We start from the raw sequence: 22718 nt of genomic DNA, 5'->3' as shown, positions 1-22718 counted from the left end.
GTCAGTTCTTACAAAACATGCTTAATCTTTTTCTGTGGTCCATATTTCATATAGAAGGACAGTATCTCTGGAAGGGGATGATTGGACTAAGTAAGAGTGGTTAGCAAAAATTATATGTCTTATTTTGCATAAGTTGAAGGGCTTTCCTGTAGCAATGAAGCCTTGCCTTCTCATCCTACCAGTTGCAGTGCCTATGCTTGTGGAAGAACTATTCCATTGAGTTTAAAGCTTAAGAACATAAAATCAGGTGAGCCAGGAAGCCTGGTAGGCTCAAAACAAATGCAACTGGCCACATTGAGCCCATGGGGACCAACATATTAGTTTATAGTGGTATGTGAGCAAAACTAGCATTCATCAGGAAGGCAAAAATGGAGTAGGATTAGTTTCTAAGCAAAGACAGATAATTTATGAATATTGGTTCTTTATCTCCTTTTGCTTGAAAATGTATAGCTAAATTGCTTCAAAGCTTTGGAATGAGTCCCTGATCAAAGAATCAATGTATACTTGTCTTCACATATGTAAGTTTAACAATTCAGAAAACAAACCGTAATGATTCTCACTTAGTCACGCGTCAGTACTTTTTATTTTGAACTCTTGTTTTAGGACTTTTCTCATGTGCTTAGTTAAAATATAATGGTCATGGAAACTGGCCATATCTCCATCCAGTAAACAGCAATCCATTTATACAAAATTGATATTTAAGCTTGTATATAGCCTATTTTTTTGATTTAGGTTAATGGCTGTTGACTAAGAACAACAATGCCTTATCTTTTTTTAAAAATCAATCTTGATTGCATTAAACAGGCCATTTGGTTACATAACAGAGTTGATCATAAATGAATACTAAGATAATTTTGTTTATGTACAAATGAAAGAACTATTTTATACACTGATGTTAAAATAAATAAGCAGTTGTTTTTAAAAGAGCATATTTCATAGCAGTGTCCATGTTCTGTTGCTTTATTTTTGTTCAGGACCTCATTCCCATAATAACTATGTCAAATGTTATAAATGCAAGGGGAAAATATTTTAAATGAGTCAAAATACTTTACCGTGGATCTTGCATGTAAAAACAGAGGGCAAGTATTTGTCTATATAGAAATTGATAACTAAAGCAGGAAACTGATTTTAGTAGATGATTTTTTAAAGCAAGTTTCAGCATGGAGGTTCTTAAAATAATATAGACATTTTCATGTGAAAATGATGTGTTCTACTGGAACTATTTTATGTCCACCATAAAGGGTTTATAGCATTTGACATAACAATAAGAGATTTTTCTAATCAGTTTTCTAGACAATTGTTGTTTAAAGCTAGCTAACGAGCTTCAAATTATATTTTAATAATCCTATTTAGATTTCCATAAACTTAAGTACAGATAGTTCTCCACTTATAACCACAATGGAGCCCAAAATGTCTGTTGCTAAGCGAGACATTTGTTTAATGAATTTTGCCTCATTTTACAATCTTTCTTGCCACATTTGTTAAGGGAATCGCTGTAGTTATTAAGTTAGTAACATGGTTGTTAAGTGAATCTGACTTGTCTATTGACTTTGTTCGTCGGAAGATCAGAAAAGGTGATCACATGACCCCAGGACACTGCAACCGTTATAAATATGAGACAGTTGCCAAGCATCTGAATTTTGATCATGTGACCAAGGGGTTGTTGCAATGATCACAAGCATGATTATAAGTCACTTTTTTCAATGCTGTTATAACCTCAAACAATCACTAAATGAACTGTTGTAAGTCGAGCACTATCTGTAGAGGTTACATAAAATAATTTAATGGAAAACTATATTTGTTTAACCTGTCAATTAATAGTTACTCTACCTGAAGTTTCCAGATTATCAAAACTACATCATAAATGGATGTGTGAAGGACAATCCGACAATGGAACGCTCAATCACACTTTGTAATGGTATTTCACAGTGGGTGCAACTAATGGTATTAAATAGACCAACACCACAGCTTCGAGCTGAAGTATTCATCAAGTTCATTCATGTGGCCCAGGTCAGCTCAGTTATGAATTACTTTCAGTTTGTTTTACTCTTTATTTGTTCATTTAATAATTGTTACATTCAATTCATCATCACCGTCATACCTCTCAAGAGGTTATCAGCGCCTGCTGCTAAATGGGGTCTTTAGAAATGCTGCAGTGATCAGTCATTTCCCTTTTTGAACGGGCTTAGCTGACATTGCCAGCATTATTAGGATGGGGGCTGAATGGATTGATACCGAGTATTGCATTGTGAGAAATGTACAAAAGCTGCCAAGACCATTGGTACCACTGTCCATTGAAATATAGGAAAAGGAAATGGGCAAGATAAACATATGCCTTGGGGGGCGGGAATCTCTTGGAGCATGTGGCTTGGTATCCATCTGTTTATATTAGATACCAATGCTAGGTCTGGTTCTTTTATCTAATCAGATCACATTTCCTGTGGGGAAAAAGTCAACATTAAAAGTCTGTAAACTAAAAAAAAGCATTTATCTAACTCAAAGTAAGTAGGTTAGATAACTACAGAACAAAATTTTGTGAATAACACTGAATAAAATACGGTATATTTAAAGCTGTATTGGGAAAATGTTCCTTTAAATATTATTGAGATAATACCCAGTTCAATTATATTAATCAAAAATATATTTTTCATCAAACAATTGTACTGGTTTTTTTTTAAATACAGAAACTTCATCAGTTGCAAAATTTCAACACATTAATGGCTGTGATAGGAGGTCTTTGCCACAGTTCCATCTCTAGACTTAAAGAAACAAGTTCTCATGTTCCTCATGACATCCATAAGGTTAGCTGTGCTTTTTCCTGGTTTTTGTTCATTCCCCAATATCCGTATTAAATCTATACAAGCAGTTTAGAAAGATACTAGGCAAAGTGAGCTCTTAATTTTCTGAACATGCTGTTCCAAACGTTTGGGCACTGTTTCCTCTTGCCAAGTTATTTTATTTTGGTGGTAATTCCACTGGAAGCATCTATATTATATACGCATACATGCTGAGATGGTATCTTGTCCTTTCATACCTTAAGCCACAGGTTGGACAACATCTCTGCCATTTTGTTATGCATTCCTGTGAATGATTTGCAGAGTTTTAATTAATACCCCATCTTTCAGCTATAAGACCATTTAAGATCATTCACCTATATGGTGTCAAAGATTAATACATGATAAAGATGATGAACTTCATAAATATTTAAAAATTATTATTCTATTGAGCAATTTGGAAATAGTGATTAAGTTGTTGTGGTCAAAATTTGCCACCGAAACTGTATTTTCAAAAAGAGATTGTTATATAGGATTCTGGTGTATGATTGCAAAATGGTCTTATATGTCTCAAATGGCTATAACACTAAGCAATAACTCAATAATATCAGAACATGTCATAATGTCTTTCTGGGAAGAAGAACTGCACATTTTAGATTAACTGCATGGGAATCTGAGTAAGTGAGTTTAATCTTAAATATGATGACTGAAATTCTAATTTGTGAGGCTGACTTTCAATGGACTATAGCAGTGGTTAATTTAAATTGGAAGCAGAGACTTTTAACTTCCTTGCAGTTATGTCCAAGGAGGGAAGTTCATGAATTTATTCTTATTATTCTTAATTATGACTTGGCATTATATCAAAACATAAATGTTATAGTGTTTTATTGCAAACTTGCTACGGTGATTTATTTATTATATTATACCAATGTTTCTCAGCCTTGGCAGCTTTCTGATGTGTGGACTTCAGCTCCCAGAGTTCTTGAGCCAACATCACTGGCTAGGGAATTCTGGGAGTTGAAGTCCATACATCTGAAAGCTGCCAAGGTTGAGAAACACTATATTATACTAAAAATATATTATACTAAATTACGAACAAAGCTGACTGAATTTGCTTTTGTTGATTTGCCTTTAGATATTCAATGAAATGACTGAATTGCTGTCATCCGGTAGGAACTATGATAATTACAGACGTGCTTATAATGAGTGCAGTAACTTTAAAATTCCTATTCTTGGAGTACATCTGAAAGATTTAATTTCCCTTTATGAAGCTATGCCAGATTACTTGGAAGATAAAAGAGTTAATATGCACAAATTGTATTCTTTGTACAATCATGTCAATGAATTGATTCAGCTGCAGGAGATAGGTCCTCCTCTGGAAGCTAACAAAGATCTTGTCCATCTCCTTACAGTAAGTGTTGATATTTATAGATTGTATTTTATGTAATCTGCTTTCACTTTTTTTAAAGTTAAACCAGCCTGAGCTATTTTAAATAGATAGAATGTTACACATTGAAAGTCTCTGTTCAACTCTATACAGTACAAATCTTTAACTGATAGGAAAGCAATCCCTTTCATTTCTGAAAAAAACAATGTTAATTTGTTTTCTACATACTCTTTGGTTCCACTGCTTTGTGAGCCAGTTCCTACTGTATGTTGCTTGGTACTGCGAGACATGTGTCTATAGAATACTTTAGTCAGGGCCAGAAATGGGTTTCATTTATTAAAGATTTCTGAAGATTTAGAATTATAGAATTGCCACCCTAAACTACATTGCTTAACATCCATGTCAGTGGTCCCTCACTGTGAATATTGAATGGATAGTAGCTGTGTGATAAATATGTAGCTGATCAGTATAAGAAGCTGGTTCCACATTAGTACAATTGCTTTGTACTTTGAACCTTTGAAAACAGATTTTGACAGCATAACACTGTGGTACTAAGACCCTAATCTTAAAAACATTTTTCTAATTATATTTCAGCAAAATGATACCTGCTCAGAATTAATAGATTGTAATCTTCCACAGAGCTAATGTAAAGCTAAGTGAGAGTATAAATACAAATGATTTCTTGTGAAAAACGAAATAGGATTTTAATTACTAATAATGCTCCTCTAAAAATACTGTCAATATTATTTAACTAGTTGAAATCCTCCCTCCCCCCTCACACACACAGATACATACAGAGTTACCTCTCTTTGGATCAGCTTGAACAGTCAAAGGGAAAGATTGTAGGAACAATGAAAATTATATATTAATTTGCCCATGATCTTCTCCTGCTTCATTGTGATAGTTTCTAGAAAACATTGGAACCAGGGACAAAAGAGAAGACTATATAGTTGTCTTTCCTGATACCACAACTAGTAAATGTGAGCAGATGTCACAGAATAAGGCCTGACAGGAGGTTGTTTGACTAAATTGGAAAGTTTATATCCCATGAACCTGAAATCCTCATATAATCTATTAAGATTTGAAAGTGGGTAACTTTCCTTCAAAGCAGATCTGAATTGTCACTGCTTGCATTTCCAGTATTTTTTGTTTCCAGAAAAATATATTTAAAATGAGAGTAGATTTTGAATAAATTGCTTTGGGGGTAAGGTCAATTGCTGATATAAGAAGCATTCATATTTGCTCTGCTCTGACCTACAGCACTACAATATATATGGATAAATGTGTTCATTTTTGATTGTGATGTTTAGACTTATGATATCTAGATGTTTGTGCTATATTAGAGACCTCAGATTCAGAAAAACACAACATTTTTGGAGAACACCAACGCATTTTGAAAGTAAAACTGTTCTTGTATTTATTTTCAGTTGTCACTTGACCTTTACTATACAGAAGATGAAATTTATGAACTTTCATATGCACGAGAGCCAAGAAGTCACCGGGCTGCAGTAAGATATTTTATTCCAAAACAGGATGTAAAATAATTTAATTATATCAGAACAACAATTATAATAATTTAATATAACCTACAATAATAATTATTAAATAAGTGCAATACAAATGCACTTATATATTGCAAACATACATTTACATGTTGCAGTAGCAGTATTAGCTACTAAGACATGTACTGTTTAGGGCAAAATTTAATAGGCAGTCAAAAGCAATTCAGTATCCAAGTATAATAGTAACAACAACAACAACAACAACACCTTTCCTTAGCAAGTCAGTGTGTTAGAATAGGGAACCTTCCATTGACCAAAGACCTCACTTAACTTTTTGAGGGGAAAAGGAATGTGAAAATAGAGTTTCAAACCATTTTTTAAAATTATGATTTATTTATTAAGTATAACAATCAGAAGATATACTACATACAAGCCAAAAAAATTTGCCCTGCTAGTAAAATATTTTAGTACTTACACAATAATCTTTAACTGTGCCATCATTTTCAATAGTCTTGACCAGAAGTGTCTGTGAGGGCTGTAAAAAGAGAACTAGAGCTGCTAGTGCAAATGGAATCATAAATACGAAATACCCCAAAATCACAAAATATTTAAGTTTAGAAACTGCTGACCCACAGTCTCTTTTTCACAAACTCAACAGTATCATGGAAAGGCCAGTCCAACCTTCACACCATCATCAATAATGATAGGGGATGATAGCTACAAATACATTCTTAAGAGACCTTCTAAACCTGAGGGTCTTAAATAATAAATAATAATAAAGCCGACTGTCTTCTCTGTATTACAGGATTGGGCAACTCCCAATTTGCTTTTGTGACTTTCGGAGTGTCCTTTCCCCAGTAATGCCTCCATTTCTGGTGACATTAGTTCTATGCCCCCTCAGAAACAATACTTTAAAAAAATGAAGAGCAATCTCCTAGAGATCAGGGGATGAAGTGGATGAAAAAAGGGGATAGATTATGATCCACTAATTCACAATGCCCCTTTTGCCTTTTTCAAAGACAGTCTGCCTCACAAGAGGTACTTTGCTCTATGGTAAGTGGCTAATGATGTTATTCAATGTTGTTTCGGACTGAGATTTCCAGACACAAGAGTATTAGTAAAAGTGTAGTTTTGATAATTTGGGAAATTAATTAATTAAATGTATGTAGCACTCAACTCTCAGCAACATCGTATACAATATATAAAAATATTACATAAAGTTGAGTTACCCAAACTATCTGGCAGCTTCACTTTATTAATGCTTACTAGTACCATACTAAATATTGAAATATTCTAAACATATAACTGCTTTTAAACATTTAGGAATGCTTTTCCTCAATAAATATCCAAATACATTTTACTTTTTTAGCCGCTGACACCTTGTAAACCACCAGTTGTAGCAGATTGGGCATCTGGAATTGCCCCCAAACCTGATCCAAAGATAATTAGTAAGCATGTCCAGAGAATGGTAGATGTAAGTATGCTGTTTTATTTATTATAAAATTTTTATGTAGTCTTTTGAGTCCTGATTCATGCTATATTGGTTGCGGCAGTTCATTGCAGAATTCCCATGTGCATTAGTATATTACTAGAAAATATGTTTATACTACTGCTGTGCTTCTAGATCTTAATAACTTATTTTTCATTTACTTTACCAGTCCTTTGCTTGGAAACCCCCACAAAAGCACCTTTTCAAATAAAGTGGCTGGGAAGAAATATATGGCTACCCCCTATCCATATACTACCATACCTATGTGTATTAGACCATTATGTACTTATAATAAATAAAATCTAGGGCTTCATGGGCTCCATGATAAGATGGAATGGAATGGAATAGAATAGAATAGAATAGAATAGAATAGAATAGAATAGAATAGAATAGAATAGAATAGAATAGAATAATGGAATGGAATGGAATGGAATGGAATAGAATAGAATAGAATAGAATAGAATAGAATAGAATAGAATAGAATAGAACAGAACAGAATAGAATAGAATAGAATAGAATAAAATAGAATAGAATAGAATAATGGAATGGAATGGAATGGAATAGAATAGAATAGAATAGAATAATGGAATGGAATGGAATAGAATAGAATAGAATAGAATAGAATAGAATAGAATAGAATCTAGAAGGGCCTTGGAGGTCTTCTAGTCCAGCCCCCTGCTCGAGCAGGAGAACCTATGCTATTTCAGACAAGTGACTGTCTAGTTTAACCCCTTTGTCTCAATTCATGATGTGAAGGAACATTTCTGCTAGCAGTTTCCCATGATATAAATCCAGAAAAATGAATTTCAGAGTAACCTAAATTAACACTCTTCATGATTGCAAATCTGAGACCTGGCTACAAAACTTTGAAAAAATGTAGCTTGAAAATCATGGAGCTAAACTCTGAGAGTCAATGGTGAAGTATCAGACTAGAAAGCAGGAGACTGTGAGTTTTATATTTATTTATATTTCATGTTTCCCGCCTTAGCCATAAAAGCAACTGGGTATCTTTGGGCCAGTTACTCTCTCTCAGCCTAACCCACCTCACAGGGTTGTTGTTGTGAGGAAAGGTTTGTTGGATATGTTCACTCGTGTGAGTTGTTTGTAAAAATAATAAAGGTGGGATACAAATAAATAAAGTAAGAATTGAAGGGAAAGAAGAAATGGCACTCCAAAAAAGGGCATTTGTATCATTTGATGTTAGAACTAAATTATTCGAAATTTCTATAAAATTTTTAAATAAGTACTTGACTAAGTTGCATGCTGTGTATTATATATTATGTAGAGGACTAAGTGGAGACCCGGTATTTTAGTAGAGCGTGCAGAAGCTAAATACTGTATATAAATGAAACACTTTTAAATGCCAGATAATTTTTAATGATTTTACAGAAAAGGAGAAATTGATAGTTTTCCTTATATACCTTTTAAAAAAGTACTTTAAAATTAAACTATGTAAAACACCCCAAATCTCTATTTTGCTATTTGTATATTGAATGCTATGTCATAGAATTGGAAGGAACAATATAAGCAATAGAATCCAAATGCCTAGTTAATTGAGGAACTTCAAGTGGTATTTGATTTATTTCAACTACAGATTTTCTTACTTTCTTATTACTTCATGCAGTCTGTTTTTAAAAATTATGACCATGATCAGGATGGATATATTTCTCAAGAAGAATTTGAGAAGATTGCTGCGAGCTTTCCTTTCTCCTTTTGCATAATGGATAAGGACAGGTATTTACTAATAATGTTTTCTGCTTATCTTTTTATGGGTATCATTATTCAAAGAAAGTATTGGACTTGTGTGATATAGAATTGTACATACTTATATTGTCTCCTTGTTCTTACCATCTTTGAAACCTTAAGTTTGGTTCTCACTGAGGATGGGATCGTTCCTTGAGCTTTTGACCAGTTAACAAGCCTTGTCTATTACTCTCTTTGGTGATTGTTGGATGACGTTAGTGAAAAGCTTGCTTATCATGCTTGGTTTCAAATAATTGACCTTAGAGCAAGAGGTTATAAATGCTTTTATATTTAAAGGATGCCTAGTGTGCATTTTTCCTCCTCCTTTAAGCTTGTTCATTCTCTTAAACAGACTTAGAATTCATAAAGTGCAATTTGAAGGTACAGTGGAGGTAATTATTCCCTGGCCTGCTTCTTTGTTTTGATAATTGTACAGCTTGCTCAGGATTATTTGTGAAGGCTGCTTCTCAAGCTGGTTTTGAAGAACTTTGAAGGAGCCCTTGTGATCTCCTTGGCAGGATCATGTAGGGTGTGTGCTTGTGTGTTTCACGTACTTCTAAATATTCTTTGCTGTGAAAATGAATTAGTGCTTTTATATTAATGAGCTGATAGATGTGTGGCTGAATTGAAGGACGGAGACCCTGTTAATTCCTTCTGCTTTAGATGCATTAAGCCTCAATTGTCCTTTTTGTTTGTTTGTTTGTTTGCAGGGAAGGTCTGATTAGCAGGGATGAAATTACAGCCTATTTCATGAGGGCCAGTTCAATCTATTCAAAATTAGGCCTTGGCTTTGCCCACAATTTCCAGGAGACCACTTACCTAAAGCCGACATTCTGTGACAACTGTGCTGGATTTGTAAGCTTGGGGATAGGGGATATTTGAAAAGTAAAATTATATCTCACAGTGTGTATAACAAATTGTTATCAGGTAATGTTTGGTTGCAATAGTAACTCCAGCTTTTTGTTACTATGGAATTTGTTTCATTTCATTTCATTTTTGTGCCCTTAATACTTTATTTACTGTTAACCCGTAAATTCCCTCATTATGAGGTGCATGCATTGCATAATTAAGGTTTTAGGTCAAATTTCGGAGATTTTCAGTTTTAGTTCTAGAACTCTGAGTCCTCTGAGTATATGTAAATCCTGAAAAGTTGCTGCTGCAACATCAGATTAACCAATGATCTGATTCAATGGAGGCATCGTTCCATCATGGAATTCAATAGAACTGAATGTAAATAGTAAATGTCAACCATTAGATGTCCTTTGAAGGCAACAACTAGGCCTTCTCACCTTCTATAAAACGGCTGCATCATGTGGCCTTAAGCTTTGAAAATATATTCGGTTATTGAAACATCTGTATTCTTGCCAAAGGAAGTTTTACTATGATGATATCTCAGAGCTCTTACTAATCTTTAGACATTTATTTCATAGCCTTCACTTATAATTTATGGCAGAAGTTCCTGGTGTCTTCATGGGGAGAAGATTTAACTTTCCCTGACTATAGTATTTGATAGGAACCATTTAAGCCATCTGCTCTAATTTTTGCTATGTATAGGAATCTAAATTAAAACAACCAGTTTCTACCTAACCTCCTTTTCAACACATTAACAAAACCACCATTGCTTTGGTTGTTCTATAACTGTGGAACCACTATTACTGTTAAAGGATTATGTTTCACAGTCAATACTTTGCCTTCCTTTAACTTAAATATTTTATTGCGTGTCCTGCACTTTGGAATGAGATAGGAAAAATGTGACTTTCTTTGATGTGATACCCTTTCAAGTATTTGAAGAGTGCTTTCATATCCACATCCCACAAAATAATGTTTACTCAAAGCTAAACATACCCACCTCCTTTGATCTCTCTTTTTAGTTTTAGTTTCCAGTTTCTGCTTATCTTTATGCACTTCTCTAAATCTGTTTCTGTTTGTCTGAATCCTTGTTAAAGTGTGGTACCCAGAATTGGATACAGTAGTTGGAGTAGGAGTCTAACCAAAACAGAATAAAATGGAATTATTACTGCTTGTGATTTGGAAATCATGCTTTTTTTGAGGCAGCCTAAAATGTAATTTGCCTTCATTATAGTCAAATCATTTGCTTTCTTTGCAACTATATCATTCACTTTTCAATCAACTGCTACTTTAATACCTCTTTTGAAAGTAATTTTGCTAAATCAGGTATTCTGTCTCCCTTATTATAACATTTGATTTTGGTTTTCTGAATGAAAAAAATTGTGATTATATTTGTTAAATTTCATTCTGTTGCTTACAGTACATTTCTCAAATCTCAAATAATTGATTATTATTTTTCATTTCATTTCTATCTGGTGGTATATTACCTCTCCCCAAATTATTATTATTCTGCAAATTTGATAAGCATTTCCTCCATTTCACTTCGTCATTCAAAACAATAGTAGAGTAGAATTCCAGGATTGATACTTGTGGCACCCACTTAATATTTCTTTTCAATTTGATGATGAACCATTGCTAAGTGAGTGTGGTTTACAAACTGTTTAATTTGTCATGCCATCCATTTCACATTTAATTAATCAGCATATTATAGGTTCTTCGACAAATTCTTTGCTGAGTCAAAATATATTATGCCTATAGTATTCCCACAATTTATAAAGGAAGTTATTTAATCAAAAAACAGATGGGGTCTGGACTAGATAATCTAGTCTGGATAGATTAACAAATCCATGATGACTTCTGATAATTATTGCATTTTGTAATTTTTGCAATGTTTTGTAGACTAAACCTTTAGTATTTTTAAAATCTTCCCAAATATTGATGCAGATATTCCTCTGTAGTCTCCTGATTCTTTTTCTCCCTTGCTCCCCTTTTTATAGATAAGATCAGATTTTTACTCTTTCAGTTCTCTAGTCCTTCATTGCTCTTTGAAAGTATATCAAAGGTAATGCATAAATATTACCTCAGTATCTTAGCAAGTGATTCATTTTGTCCTAGAGATTTAAACTCATTCAAAATAAAACAATATTCATAACCTTGTTTCTACCAGCCTCAAAGTTTAGTCCTTCATTTTCTGCTTCACTATTTCTTAGTAGAATACATATTTTGTTTAGAATACTGAACCAAACAGGAGTTTGATAGTTCTGTTTGCTTTGTTTTCTGCTACACTTTTGTGTTCTTTACAAAGCAATTGATCTTTTGTTTTTCATTGTACATATCTGAATTTTTTGCAGTTGTGCTTTTGAGATCTCTTATTTTAGAAATTTGCACCCATCTTGAGTTTTTTTCTTTTAGCTTCACCTACTGTGGGATCCTATTATCATTGCTTTAAGTTTATTAACATTTGTTTTTGAAGTCCAAAATGAATATTTGACAATGTTCAGTTTTAATTTGTCTTAATAGTAAGGACTTCAGAATTACATGATTTCCACCTGCTCCTTCTACTTTCTTTTCTAAGCCTCCCTAAAGATTAGTGTGAAGTCAAGAATCCCCTTGTGCTTTTCCCAACTTTATGTAGGAGAAAATAGTCATAAAGACAAGTCTAGAATTTCCTCCCAATTGACGTCATTGCAACTTCACTTTCAAAGATGTAGTATTTGCTTCTGGACAGCTTTGTCCTTTTTGTTTGGGTCAATACATTCCAATAGTTGTGTTGCTTTTATTTTCTCTTTGACTAATTTAAAATCCAGATGGTTTTTACAGCATTGCCAAAATCATTCATTTAGACTTCTAAACAAGAATGCCTACATGTAACTTTAATACATGTGACCTATGTATGTATTAGAATTACAGAACTTTCTTTCTGTTGCTTCAGTTCTTTGGAACAAAGTATATCCTTCAATTGCTATATTCCAATCCTGACAGTCTCTTCAGATGAATCATTATAGCTGTTATATTTTCTTCTGTACTACAAACTCAAACTCTTTTTGGTTATTTACCATATTTTGAGTATGAATATGAAGGCATGGAATGCTACCCATTTCTAATACTTTTAATCTCGGGTATTATTTAATAGTATTATTCTAATACTATTGAAACCTCTCAGTAAAAACAGCTTTTGGAATTCCTTGCACTGAAAGTTGCTTTAATGTGAGTCAAGAAAAAAGATCAGTATTTAAATTTTGATAATAATCCACAGAGCTAACTATTCTTAAACTTGTATAAATTAAGTTGAAACTCTTGCATCTTCTCTTGATCATTTTAAATGCAGTTTGCAAATGAAAATAAAGATGGAATTGTTTTAAAATACTCTAGATGTTCTGAAAATTGTAGACAATGATTATTAATTAACTAAATACAGAACCAGAATATTTTATGTTGTGTCCATTAGCTATATTGTACTGTTTTGGGAAGATTTTTATTTTTATTTAGGGGTAAAAGAGGCCTTCTTCTTTCATTAGTTTGCTGAATGGCATTTTTGCCTGCTTATATAGTCATATGTGTTACATTTTTGATGATTTCACGAAACTAAAATTTGAAAAAGAGCAGTTTAAATTTATGGTGTAACTTGAATACAATATTGTAATGTGTTTTTCTTATCTTTTTAGCTTTGGGGTGTTATTAAACAAGGATATAGGTGCAAAGGTAATTAACTTTGAGTTAAATCATCTTTAATGGCAAATTGGCCATTGTGATACCTTTTTTTCTCTTTAATAACAGATTTAACATTATTTTAGAGATAGGATTTTTAGCATAAACAACCTAGAACCTAAAAAAATCCCTATCTATATCTATATCCCTCTATTGCTATGTTCGTTTCCTGGGTAACTGCAAAATCTTGGAAGAAACAATCAAGAAAATATACAGAGATCATTACATCAGTTCATGTTCATCTTAGGTTATTAACTGGCAGGTGATTTTATTAAAATGAATAATTTGACTTTTAGTTAAGTAGCAATGCCATATAATACTGTTCTACATTTTTAATACATACATACATACATACACACACTTTAGATATATACAGCATAACAAGGGAAAGTCGATGACATTGCTGTCCTGAGATAGAAGAGGAATTAGTATGTGGAATTAGTATTTTACTTTTTGCCACTAAGCCAATGAGCTGACTTTGTTTTTATTTGTTTGAAGACTGTGGAATGAACTGTCATAAGCAATGCAAGGATCTAGTTGTATTTGAATGCAAGAGAAGACCCAAAATGACCGCTGTGGATAATAGTCCAACAACAGCTCTTGCATCTAGCCTCTGTCCCATGGGACTTAAAGAGCACATGCATGGTAAGTTCAGTTTAATGAAACTGTAACTATGTTACTCAATAGTTTGTCTATTTTTTTTAAGAATAATAATAGTTAAGTTTAATAGGTAGGAATGATTTTCAAAATGGCCTTCCACTGTTAATACATCAGCAAATTCCATCTACTCTGCAAAAATTCATCAGGGCTTCAGAAAATATATATACTTAGGGAACAAATGTTGTGTTTAACCTTGGACAGTGGAGGATCTCCTTTTTTATGCAATATCTTTGTTTCTGAAGCCAACACAATTAATTGTCAGTACTAAACCAAGTAAGCAATAAGTAGAACTGTATTACAGGGCAGGGAGATGCTTCTTTCAATATTTCAACATAAAGACAATGTTACTAATTAAAATATATTTAATATATTTATATTTGTAATTAACATCTAAATTCTAGCTAGAATTCATACAGATTTACAAAGATATGTATCATTGTGAAGGTTTTTTTACACCATGTGTAATAGGTAAACCTTCAGGTTTCTGGGTTCTATAATCTCCCAGGACTTGAAATGGACACCTAACATTAAAACAATCATTAAAAAGGCACAATAAAGAATGTGTTCTTTCTGTATCAACCTAGAAAGCTCAGACTGCCCAAGGAGCTGCTGATACAGTTCTACAGAGGAATTATTGAATCTATCATCTGTAATTCTATAACTGTTTAGTTTGGTACACCAACCAAACAGGACAGATACAGACTTCAACAGATAGTTAGGACTGCAGAAAAACCATTGCAACCAGCCTGCCTTCCATTGAGGACCTATATACTGCGTAATCCAGAAAAAGTGCTGAGAAAATATCTACAGTTCCCTCACATCCTGAACATAAACTGTTTCAATTCTACTTCTTAGGATGCTGCTATAGGCATTGCATGCCAAAATAACTAGATACAAAGACAGTTTTTCCTCCCTTGTGCCATCACTCTACTTAATTCCCACAGTCTTATTACTGATGTAGTAGGGTTATATTACTATTATCCTTCTCGTCTTTTCTTTTACCTTCTACTATTGATATCTTATGATTATATTACTTTGTTGTTTGTATGTACACTGAGAGCTTATGCAGCGGAGACAAATTCCTTGTGTGTCCAGTCACACTTGGCCAATAAAGATTCTATTCTGTTCTGTTCTATTCTAAATTTCAGAAACTGAGTATGATTTTTAGCATGTGTATATATGAACCTAAGACGTAAACCATAGATAATATAAGATGTATGATCTAACCACAGTTGTTCATTAAGAAATTGTGGTTAAAACAAGCCATAGCTTAATGTCATGTGTGATCTTATTTAGAAGTGATCATTACGAGCATGTTATTATATTCTGTTATTTTTTTTCTGTTTTAAAATCTTCCTACTCTTAAATAATCAGTAGTAGGATATAAATGTTTCTCGCCAAAAAGCACTGACTTATAGGGCCAGTATTGTTAATATAATGGACAAATTACATGATGAAATGTATAGTAATGCTAGGAATAAAATTAAGGAAATACAATAAATAGTGGTCTTTAGATATTATTTTCACTAAGCATTCCAGAATATTGTGTAGTTCAGTGTTTCCCAAACTTGACAATTTTAAGGCATGTGGACTTCAACTCCCAGAATTCCACAGCCAGCGTTGCTGGCTGTAGAATTCTGGGAGTTGAAGTCCTCATGCCTTAAAATTGTCAAGTTTGGGAAACACTGGTGTAGTTCATTAAGATCCCCAGTGCTCATTGCTTGTGTTTTATGTTTTTCCCCACCTTAGGGCTGGAGGAAGGAGGATTTCCATTTCCTAATGGTGAGATGGTTGAACATAATGAAGGCAGCAAAGATAGAACTATTATGCTTATGGGAGCCTCAACCCAGAAGATCTCAGTAAGGCTAAAGCCATCTGTGGTACACAGGAGTACACAAACTGATATAATGATGATGCACGGTAATGATGTGTCTAATTTACAAAGAGAGTCTGGAACATTACCTGAAAGTAGTTTTCTACAGCCATCTCCTGTGTTTCCATGTCCAAGTCCAATTCTTGGCCGTAAAAAGGCGTATGTGAAATGGGAAAATAAGGATTGCAGTCAAAAAGTGAAGGAAGATCCACAAACACTAAAACCCACATATCAAGAACTAGAAAAGGTATGAAACAGCTTTGAAAACTGCACAGAATAACTAACACTATGTTGATATGAGTTTGAAGTATACAAATGAGTATTTTTAAAAACAGAAAGAAATTTTCAGGCACACCGTCCCTTTATGACAGTAACAATAAGTGAAATAAGTGCAAAAATCCTGAGGCTAGATTCCTTGAATTTTAAATGGCCGTTTGAATTAAAAAGGATAATATTTGCAAAAATAATACAGGTAATTCTCAAGCTACATCAGGGCATTTAACAAACATTTGAAGTTACCAAAGACCTCCCCCCTTCCAAAGCTACATATGACCCCATTTCAAAGTTATAACAGATGCAGTGGCCCAGTGGTCATTTGCTTTTATGACCACCACAAAGTTGCTGCACCATCCCTCCACTTCTCTTCCCACATCCCACTCCACCAGAATCTAGCAGCTCTTAGGCCCCCACATGCTCATCTCACACCACACCTTTTGAAGCTCTCCATACCTCATATTGTGGAAGGAGGGCAGACCGTGCGTCCCTGGGATATGTGGCAATGATCCAAATGTGGCTACCATTTTGTCTTTTGTGCTTGTGGGCAGGGACAAAACGACGACTGCCAGACAAACTGCTTCATTTTGCTTCCTTAGGTCTGCACTGTGCTTCAGAAGTTCTGGCCATCACTTGTGGCAGCAACCTGATCATGGCTGCCATTTTTTCTCCCAACCTCAAATACTAGACAAATTGTTTTGTCTGTGTAGGGTGGGGGGGTGGGTCCAGTGTGGCAGGAAAGCAGGTCCAAGGCCCAAGGGGTGGGAAGTGGAGTAGTGGGTGCTTCAGGAGCTAGAGGAGGCCTGGGGCAGGCTACATGTGAGCTGGGGAAATAGGCCTGCTCCAGGTCACCAAGGCTTTCCCCACTTCTGAGGCACCCTATGCTCCGTTTAATAACCCATGCATCTTTGGAGAGCCATTAACAATCATTCCTTCTTTCCTGCAGAATGGAAAACTCAGGGGTAGGCAGAAGATCCATCAGTTAAAATAAGGATGTTTTCTTCCAGTTAGAAGATGCTGTTTGCAAATGAAAGCGTGTGTTTACCAAGCTCTCTTTTCTCAGAGTCAATTGTGGTAATTGCTCTCCTCTTGGGCAAACAACTGCATATCTTTCATTTCATTTACTGCTCAAGTCACATAGTTCTTAAACTAACATGCCATTCAGGCAAGTGTTCCTGCTAACAAAACTAAACATTCAGAAACTATTTGGTTCTGATGGTATATTTTTGTTTAGGAAAGAAATGTTCTGACTGCAGAGAATGAAGCTCTCATGCTGCGCCTCAAACAAGCTCATAAGAAGATTGAATTCCTCAGCATTCAACGAAATCACATACTGGACACTAGGGAACATGGAGATTGCTTGTAGCTTAAAAGAAAGACATAGTGAGGAAAAGGATAAAGCCAGTGGGTTTTTTTTTAATGTATTTAAGTGTATGTAATTAAATGTGTGCAGCATGGCAGGAATTTAAAGTAAGATCGTCTTATTTTCATTGCTATTAGTACTTTTGGATGTATATATTTTGTGCTATCGATTTAACCACTTTGCCTTCTGTTTAGCTGAAACTACATCATTTGGAGTGCCTGTTATTTTTAGAGCAAGGAACACACCTGTTGCCAAAGTAACCAAACTGCATTATCAGATAGGAATGTGTATCTTGGGCTAATTTTTGCTAATTTTGGCAATGCAAACTTGAAAACGGGCATGATTTTTTCATTTGAAACTTCACAAATGTTGCTGCTTTAATGGGCATATGAGTCAAACAGCCATTTCCATATTCTTTTCAAATTGGTTGGTTTCTTTTTCCAAGGATACTCATTTCAGATAGGCAGTTCCAAAAGCTTCCTCTTTGCAGAGGTGTGCAGAAATGGGCAAAAATATAAAGATGCCAGCCACAAAAGTACAATCAAAACTCCATCTGTTATTTTGTGTACATCACATACACACACACCCAACCAGTGGCATGGTGGTTCAATGACTTAAAAATGCTGGAGGAGGTTTGTATTCCAGCAGTTCAAGTCTTACCACTGTGTGACAGAGTATGCTCCTCACTTGCCTCAGCTCCTATCATCCTAGCAGTTCAAAACCATGTAAATACAAGTAGATAAATAAGTACCACTTCATGGGAAAGTAACAATGTTCCGTATTTTATCATACGTTTTGCACTGCAGTGTGATGACTGGCCATATGACTGCAGAAATGTCTTTTGACAGTGCTGCCTCAATGGCTTAAAGAAAGAGATGAGCAACACACCCTAAAGGTGGCTGCAAGTAGCAGAGTAAAACCCACAGGGACTTTTCTTTACACACACACACACACACACACACATACACACACACACACACACAAACCAGACGCTCTTGGCACCACACCCTGCAGTTATCCCTATGCGAAAAGATTTTCAACCTGGACTTTGGCACTGACGCTCTAAAACAAAGTCAAAATGAGGGAATTCACTGACTGTGGATTTGCATGATCCAGCTTTAAATTTTTTTTAAAAAAAATATTCCCAGAAAAAGGCTCCTGTTACTAATGGTTTTGATTTGGTTTCTATTGTAGTCAATAGGCAAGATCTTTAATTTGCTTGTAAATCTTTAATCAGTTCAGGCTTTCATAGAATATAGAGAAGGAATAATCCAGATTAGCAGTTATTAATTATAACTGTGCCACATGGACCATTTCCTGCTGATAGTAAAGTCAGTGCTGGTCAATTTTAGTCTAATAATATTTTGCCACAAGCACAACAAAGCTACAATAGTATTGCTTTTGTTCCACTAGCTGGAAGGTACAGGTAGTTCTTGACTGTTCAAAGATACAATGCATCTCTGCCAGAAATACTCAGTTCCAAAATTCTGATGACTACCCCTCCCTAGGAATTTACAGAAGTTTGCAGCATCCTGCGATCACCTGACCATGTTTTAGAATGGTTTTGCTGAAAACTGGTGTTTCATGTTTTCAGCAAAAAAAGTCCATAGCAAATCACTGCCTGTGCTTAAAAGCCTCAGCATTTGCTTAGTGACCATGATGGTTACTTTATCATTATAGTAGTTGCTAAACAGCTGCCACAAAAAAGCTCATAAAATTAGGTCAGTCATGTGGGTGACCCGTTTTATGACCATCATTAGTTATGGCCATGATGGGCAGGCTCCATTACAATCATAAGTCAAGGAGTAACCATACATTGCATTGTATTGATACAGTTATGATGCAAAATGAGAAGAAACAATGTGTGAATTCAGTGTGTACCAATGTGATAGAAATAAGATGGTTTTCAAGAACAGAATAGAATGGAGAGTTATAGCAAATCATGGCTGTGCAAACTAGATTCAACTGGATTTCTTTTCTCTTTTTGCTCACACTTTTAACTCATTTTCTGTGCTTTGCATAACATTTAGTTTGCCTTGAAAAGAAATAGCAAAATGAAATAGTATGTTGGGTATGTATGTATTTGTGCTTATACATATAATATTCATCACATTCTCTCATAGTGAAAGGTGTTATACTTCTTTTTAGACTATTGTGAAAGAAAATATTCTGTCACTTGCCAAATCCATGTGCAGGATTCCCCAGCCCTTCTGCACTTTTGCCAACCCAACCACTTACAAACATCTGTGTACCTTCCCCGATCTGCGCAGCACCGTTTGTGTATATCTCTATGACCGAAAGTCAAGAACTACTTGATAAGCACAAGAGATGCTAAAAGCCACTTTTATGTTTCATGTCTAAATCTCTTTTTTTAATAGTAATTTTATTCAAAATTGCAATTACAGTTGCAACAATAAAAAGTAGTTATTAAGGAAAGAAGAAAAAAAGAAAAAAATAATAAAAAAGAAACTATATAAAGATATGAGTCCCCACTTCACCACAAGTATAAATCTTGATCCCATATCCTATTATCTAGAAACAAATAAATAAAACTGCATCATTTCAGTCCAGTGTTAGCAAAAGTCCATTAAGGATTACCAGAGATAACGTATCTATTTTAACCTTGATCAAATAAACCAACTTTATATTCCTTCATTTTACTTCTAATGTTGATCTTTAGTCCCTTCAAATAATGTCCTAGAACAGGGTTGTCAAACTGCCAGCCCGTGGGACGGTTTTATCATACTGAAGCTACGCCCACCCCATTGCCGGCAATGCAAGAGTCATGATACGTCACGACACGTCACATGACATGGTGAGTTTGACACCCATGTCCTAGAGCTTGCTTTCTTTTCACTTTTTGTCTCCTCTCACAAAATTCTTCAAAGCTTTAACAAGCTACTTTTGTAAATTCAAAATGGGAAAATTATCCAGCTCATTCTTGATTTGTTATTTGTATATCCCTTTTAATTGTTAACAAATTAGCTGGGGTTTTTTGTATGTTCAACATAATGTCATTTTTCATGTCATTCTTTACAATTTTTGAAGGCGATTACAAAAGGAAGTATGCAAATCCAGTGTCCCTTTAAAAGCACTGACTACGATTTGAGCAAGGTGGCTATTACCTCATCTGTCAGAGCTCTAAAGCCACTGGTGACTGCTGTCTTGTAGTCTCCCCCCCCCAAAAAAAAGCAAATGTCTGGAATACTTGTGGGTGATCTCAAGCGTTCTCCTTGTCTGAAGAGGAATTACAAAGAGCTTGTTTAAATTGCTGGCTTTTTTCTACTACGGTCATTGGCTCTGCTTTTCACGGAACTGTCTTCAGTTCTTGATTTCTTCCCTGGAAATGTCTAAATTCGCATTCCATGATTCTAGAACTGACAAATTAATAGTACACTATAAAATATTGTGCAACACACTGTTGATTTTCATGTAGCTTTTGTTATATTTATTTACAACCTTATTTTAAGGCTCTGATCCCAAATGTAATTTATTTTTTATAACGATGTATTTCCCTAGCTATAATGATATTTGTACTTTTGTGCGTAATATATACTCTTTTTTTGAATAATGTCATGGTACTAATATTTGTACATTTCCTTGTAAGGCTCAGCTTAATATGTTAGATTCTTTAAATAAGCAGCTTTTGTAATACACAGTATTTTTCAGAAAATGTCTCCAGTTGATGTTAGGTTTAAGTCTGATTATTTAATGTAAATTATTGTATAATATCAAAAATGATCAATGCATGTTTTTTTTAAAAGGTTGAATTGAAAACTAGAAGTTATACACTAAATGTGAACTGAAAAAATGAAAATTCACTTGGTTGCACTGGATAGTTGTCTGTATTCTTTTCCAATATTTACTTACCTTTAGCAGTCATGTATAAGCCAGCACAGGAAACCTCTTTAAGGGGATGTTGACAGGTGTGACGTGTCAACATCTGTTCACACTGAATCACCTTTTCCTCCTCCCAGCCTATGTGTCTGCATGCATGTGCGCACATGCACATATATATTATGTTTCATACAGATAGTCCTCAACTTATGAACATAATTTTGATCATAAATTATTATGGTTGTAAGTCATGGCATCCTGATTTTTTTTTTACCATTTTTATGTTGGTCTTTCAGTAAATCTCATGTTCGTTAAGTGAATCCATTCTCAAGTGAATGGGCAATTTTTGCCGGAAACCAGGAAAAAGCATTGATCAGTTATGTGACTATGGGACACTATAACTGATCATAAATGCAAGCCAATTGCCAAGCACCCAGAATGTGTGACCATGGGGCAACACATTTTACAATGGTTGAAAGTGCTTAACAGGCTGTAAAACACCCTTTCTAAGGCTGTTATAATTTCAAATGGTTGTTAAATGACTGGTCAAAAGTCAAGGACTATCTGTAGACAAGGCTTGCTGTGATTCTGTTATGTGCTGAGAAAGGAGTATAGTTTTATTTGTATCCTGCAAGGAAAATAGAAAGATGGACTGATAAGATTTATGTACTTTTATATTTCCCAGAATGAGTCTGCATTGCATCTGAATATGATAAAAGTATAATTTCCCATTATATTAAAATTATGATGGGTGTGAGATTATCTATGGTTGTATTGGTTAAAGAAATCCTGTTAAGTGATGGCTTGTAGAACTATATCTGGCCACTTTAGTTTGGACATATTGTATCAAGATTTTCCTACCTCAACAGAGCATGTTGTTTAAAGGAGGTGCCCCCATGTGGTGATAGCTAGTATTTGTATCAACCAGTTAAAGAAAATTAAGCATCAGAAAGGTCTACTGACTACTAGCTATAAACACGCAAACACATTCAGAATTAAAACTGGAAATCTGGTGAATTCCAGCAGAAAGTTAGCTTATCCAGTGCAATGGCTGTCATGTCTCTCCTCCATGTCAAACATTATACAATTGCTAATATGAAGATATATCTGCCCTTTGTAAAACCTCTACTAGATTGCTATGGATATTTTTCTTTTCTCTGTAGCCAATAGCTAACAAAATAAATGATTACTTCTACAAATTTTGCTCAATCAGTCAAAGAATAACAATGATCTGTTGATTTTCAATGACAGCCAAAGGTA

General features: G+C 34.5%; 1 protein-coding gene across 5 annotated transcripts in view; it reads left to right on the top strand.

The window, feature by feature from the left end:
* RASGRP1 (RAS guanyl releasing protein 1) overlaps window positions 1–21452 on the top strand; it is a 52957-nt gene extending 31505 nt beyond the window's left edge. For 4 of the 5 annotated variants that reach the window (XM_039347337.1, XM_039347334.1, XM_039347338.1 and 1 more), the window contains 11 exons: window positions 1822–2010; window positions 2685–2801; window positions 3910–4185; window positions 5589–5669; window positions 7033–7137; window positions 8777–8886; window positions 9606–9750; window positions 13410–13446; window positions 13951–14097; window positions 15862–16232; window positions 17493–21452. In XM_039347337.1, coding sequence (XP_039203271.1) covers window positions 1822–2010; window positions 2685–2801; window positions 3910–4185; window positions 5589–5669; window positions 7033–7137; window positions 8777–8886; window positions 9606–9750; window positions 13410–13446; window positions 13951–14097; window positions 15862–16232; window positions 17493–17624 — 1710 coding nt within the window. In that variant the 3' untranslated portion in view covers window positions 17625–21452. The remainder of the gene's footprint in view (window positions 1–1821; window positions 2011–2684; window positions 2802–3909; window positions 4186–5588; window positions 5670–7032; window positions 7138–8776; window positions 8887–9605; window positions 9751–13409; window positions 13447–13950; window positions 14098–15861; window positions 16233–17492) is intronic. The other variant, XM_039347336.1, reaches the window with a different exon arrangement.
* Window positions 21453–22718: the final 1266 nt, after the last annotated feature.

Source organism: Crotalus tigris, unplaced genomic scaffold (genome assembly GCF_016545835.1).
Source record: "Crotalus tigris isolate CLP2741 ecotype Arizona unplaced genomic scaffold, ASM1654583v1 scf7180000018064.1731613, whole genome shotgun sequence".
NCBI lineage: Eukaryota > Metazoa > Chordata > Lepidosauria > Squamata > Viperidae > Crotalus > Crotalus tigris.
Note: the sequence above shows the minus strand (reverse complement) of the source record. Positions and strands in the feature narration are given on the sequence as shown.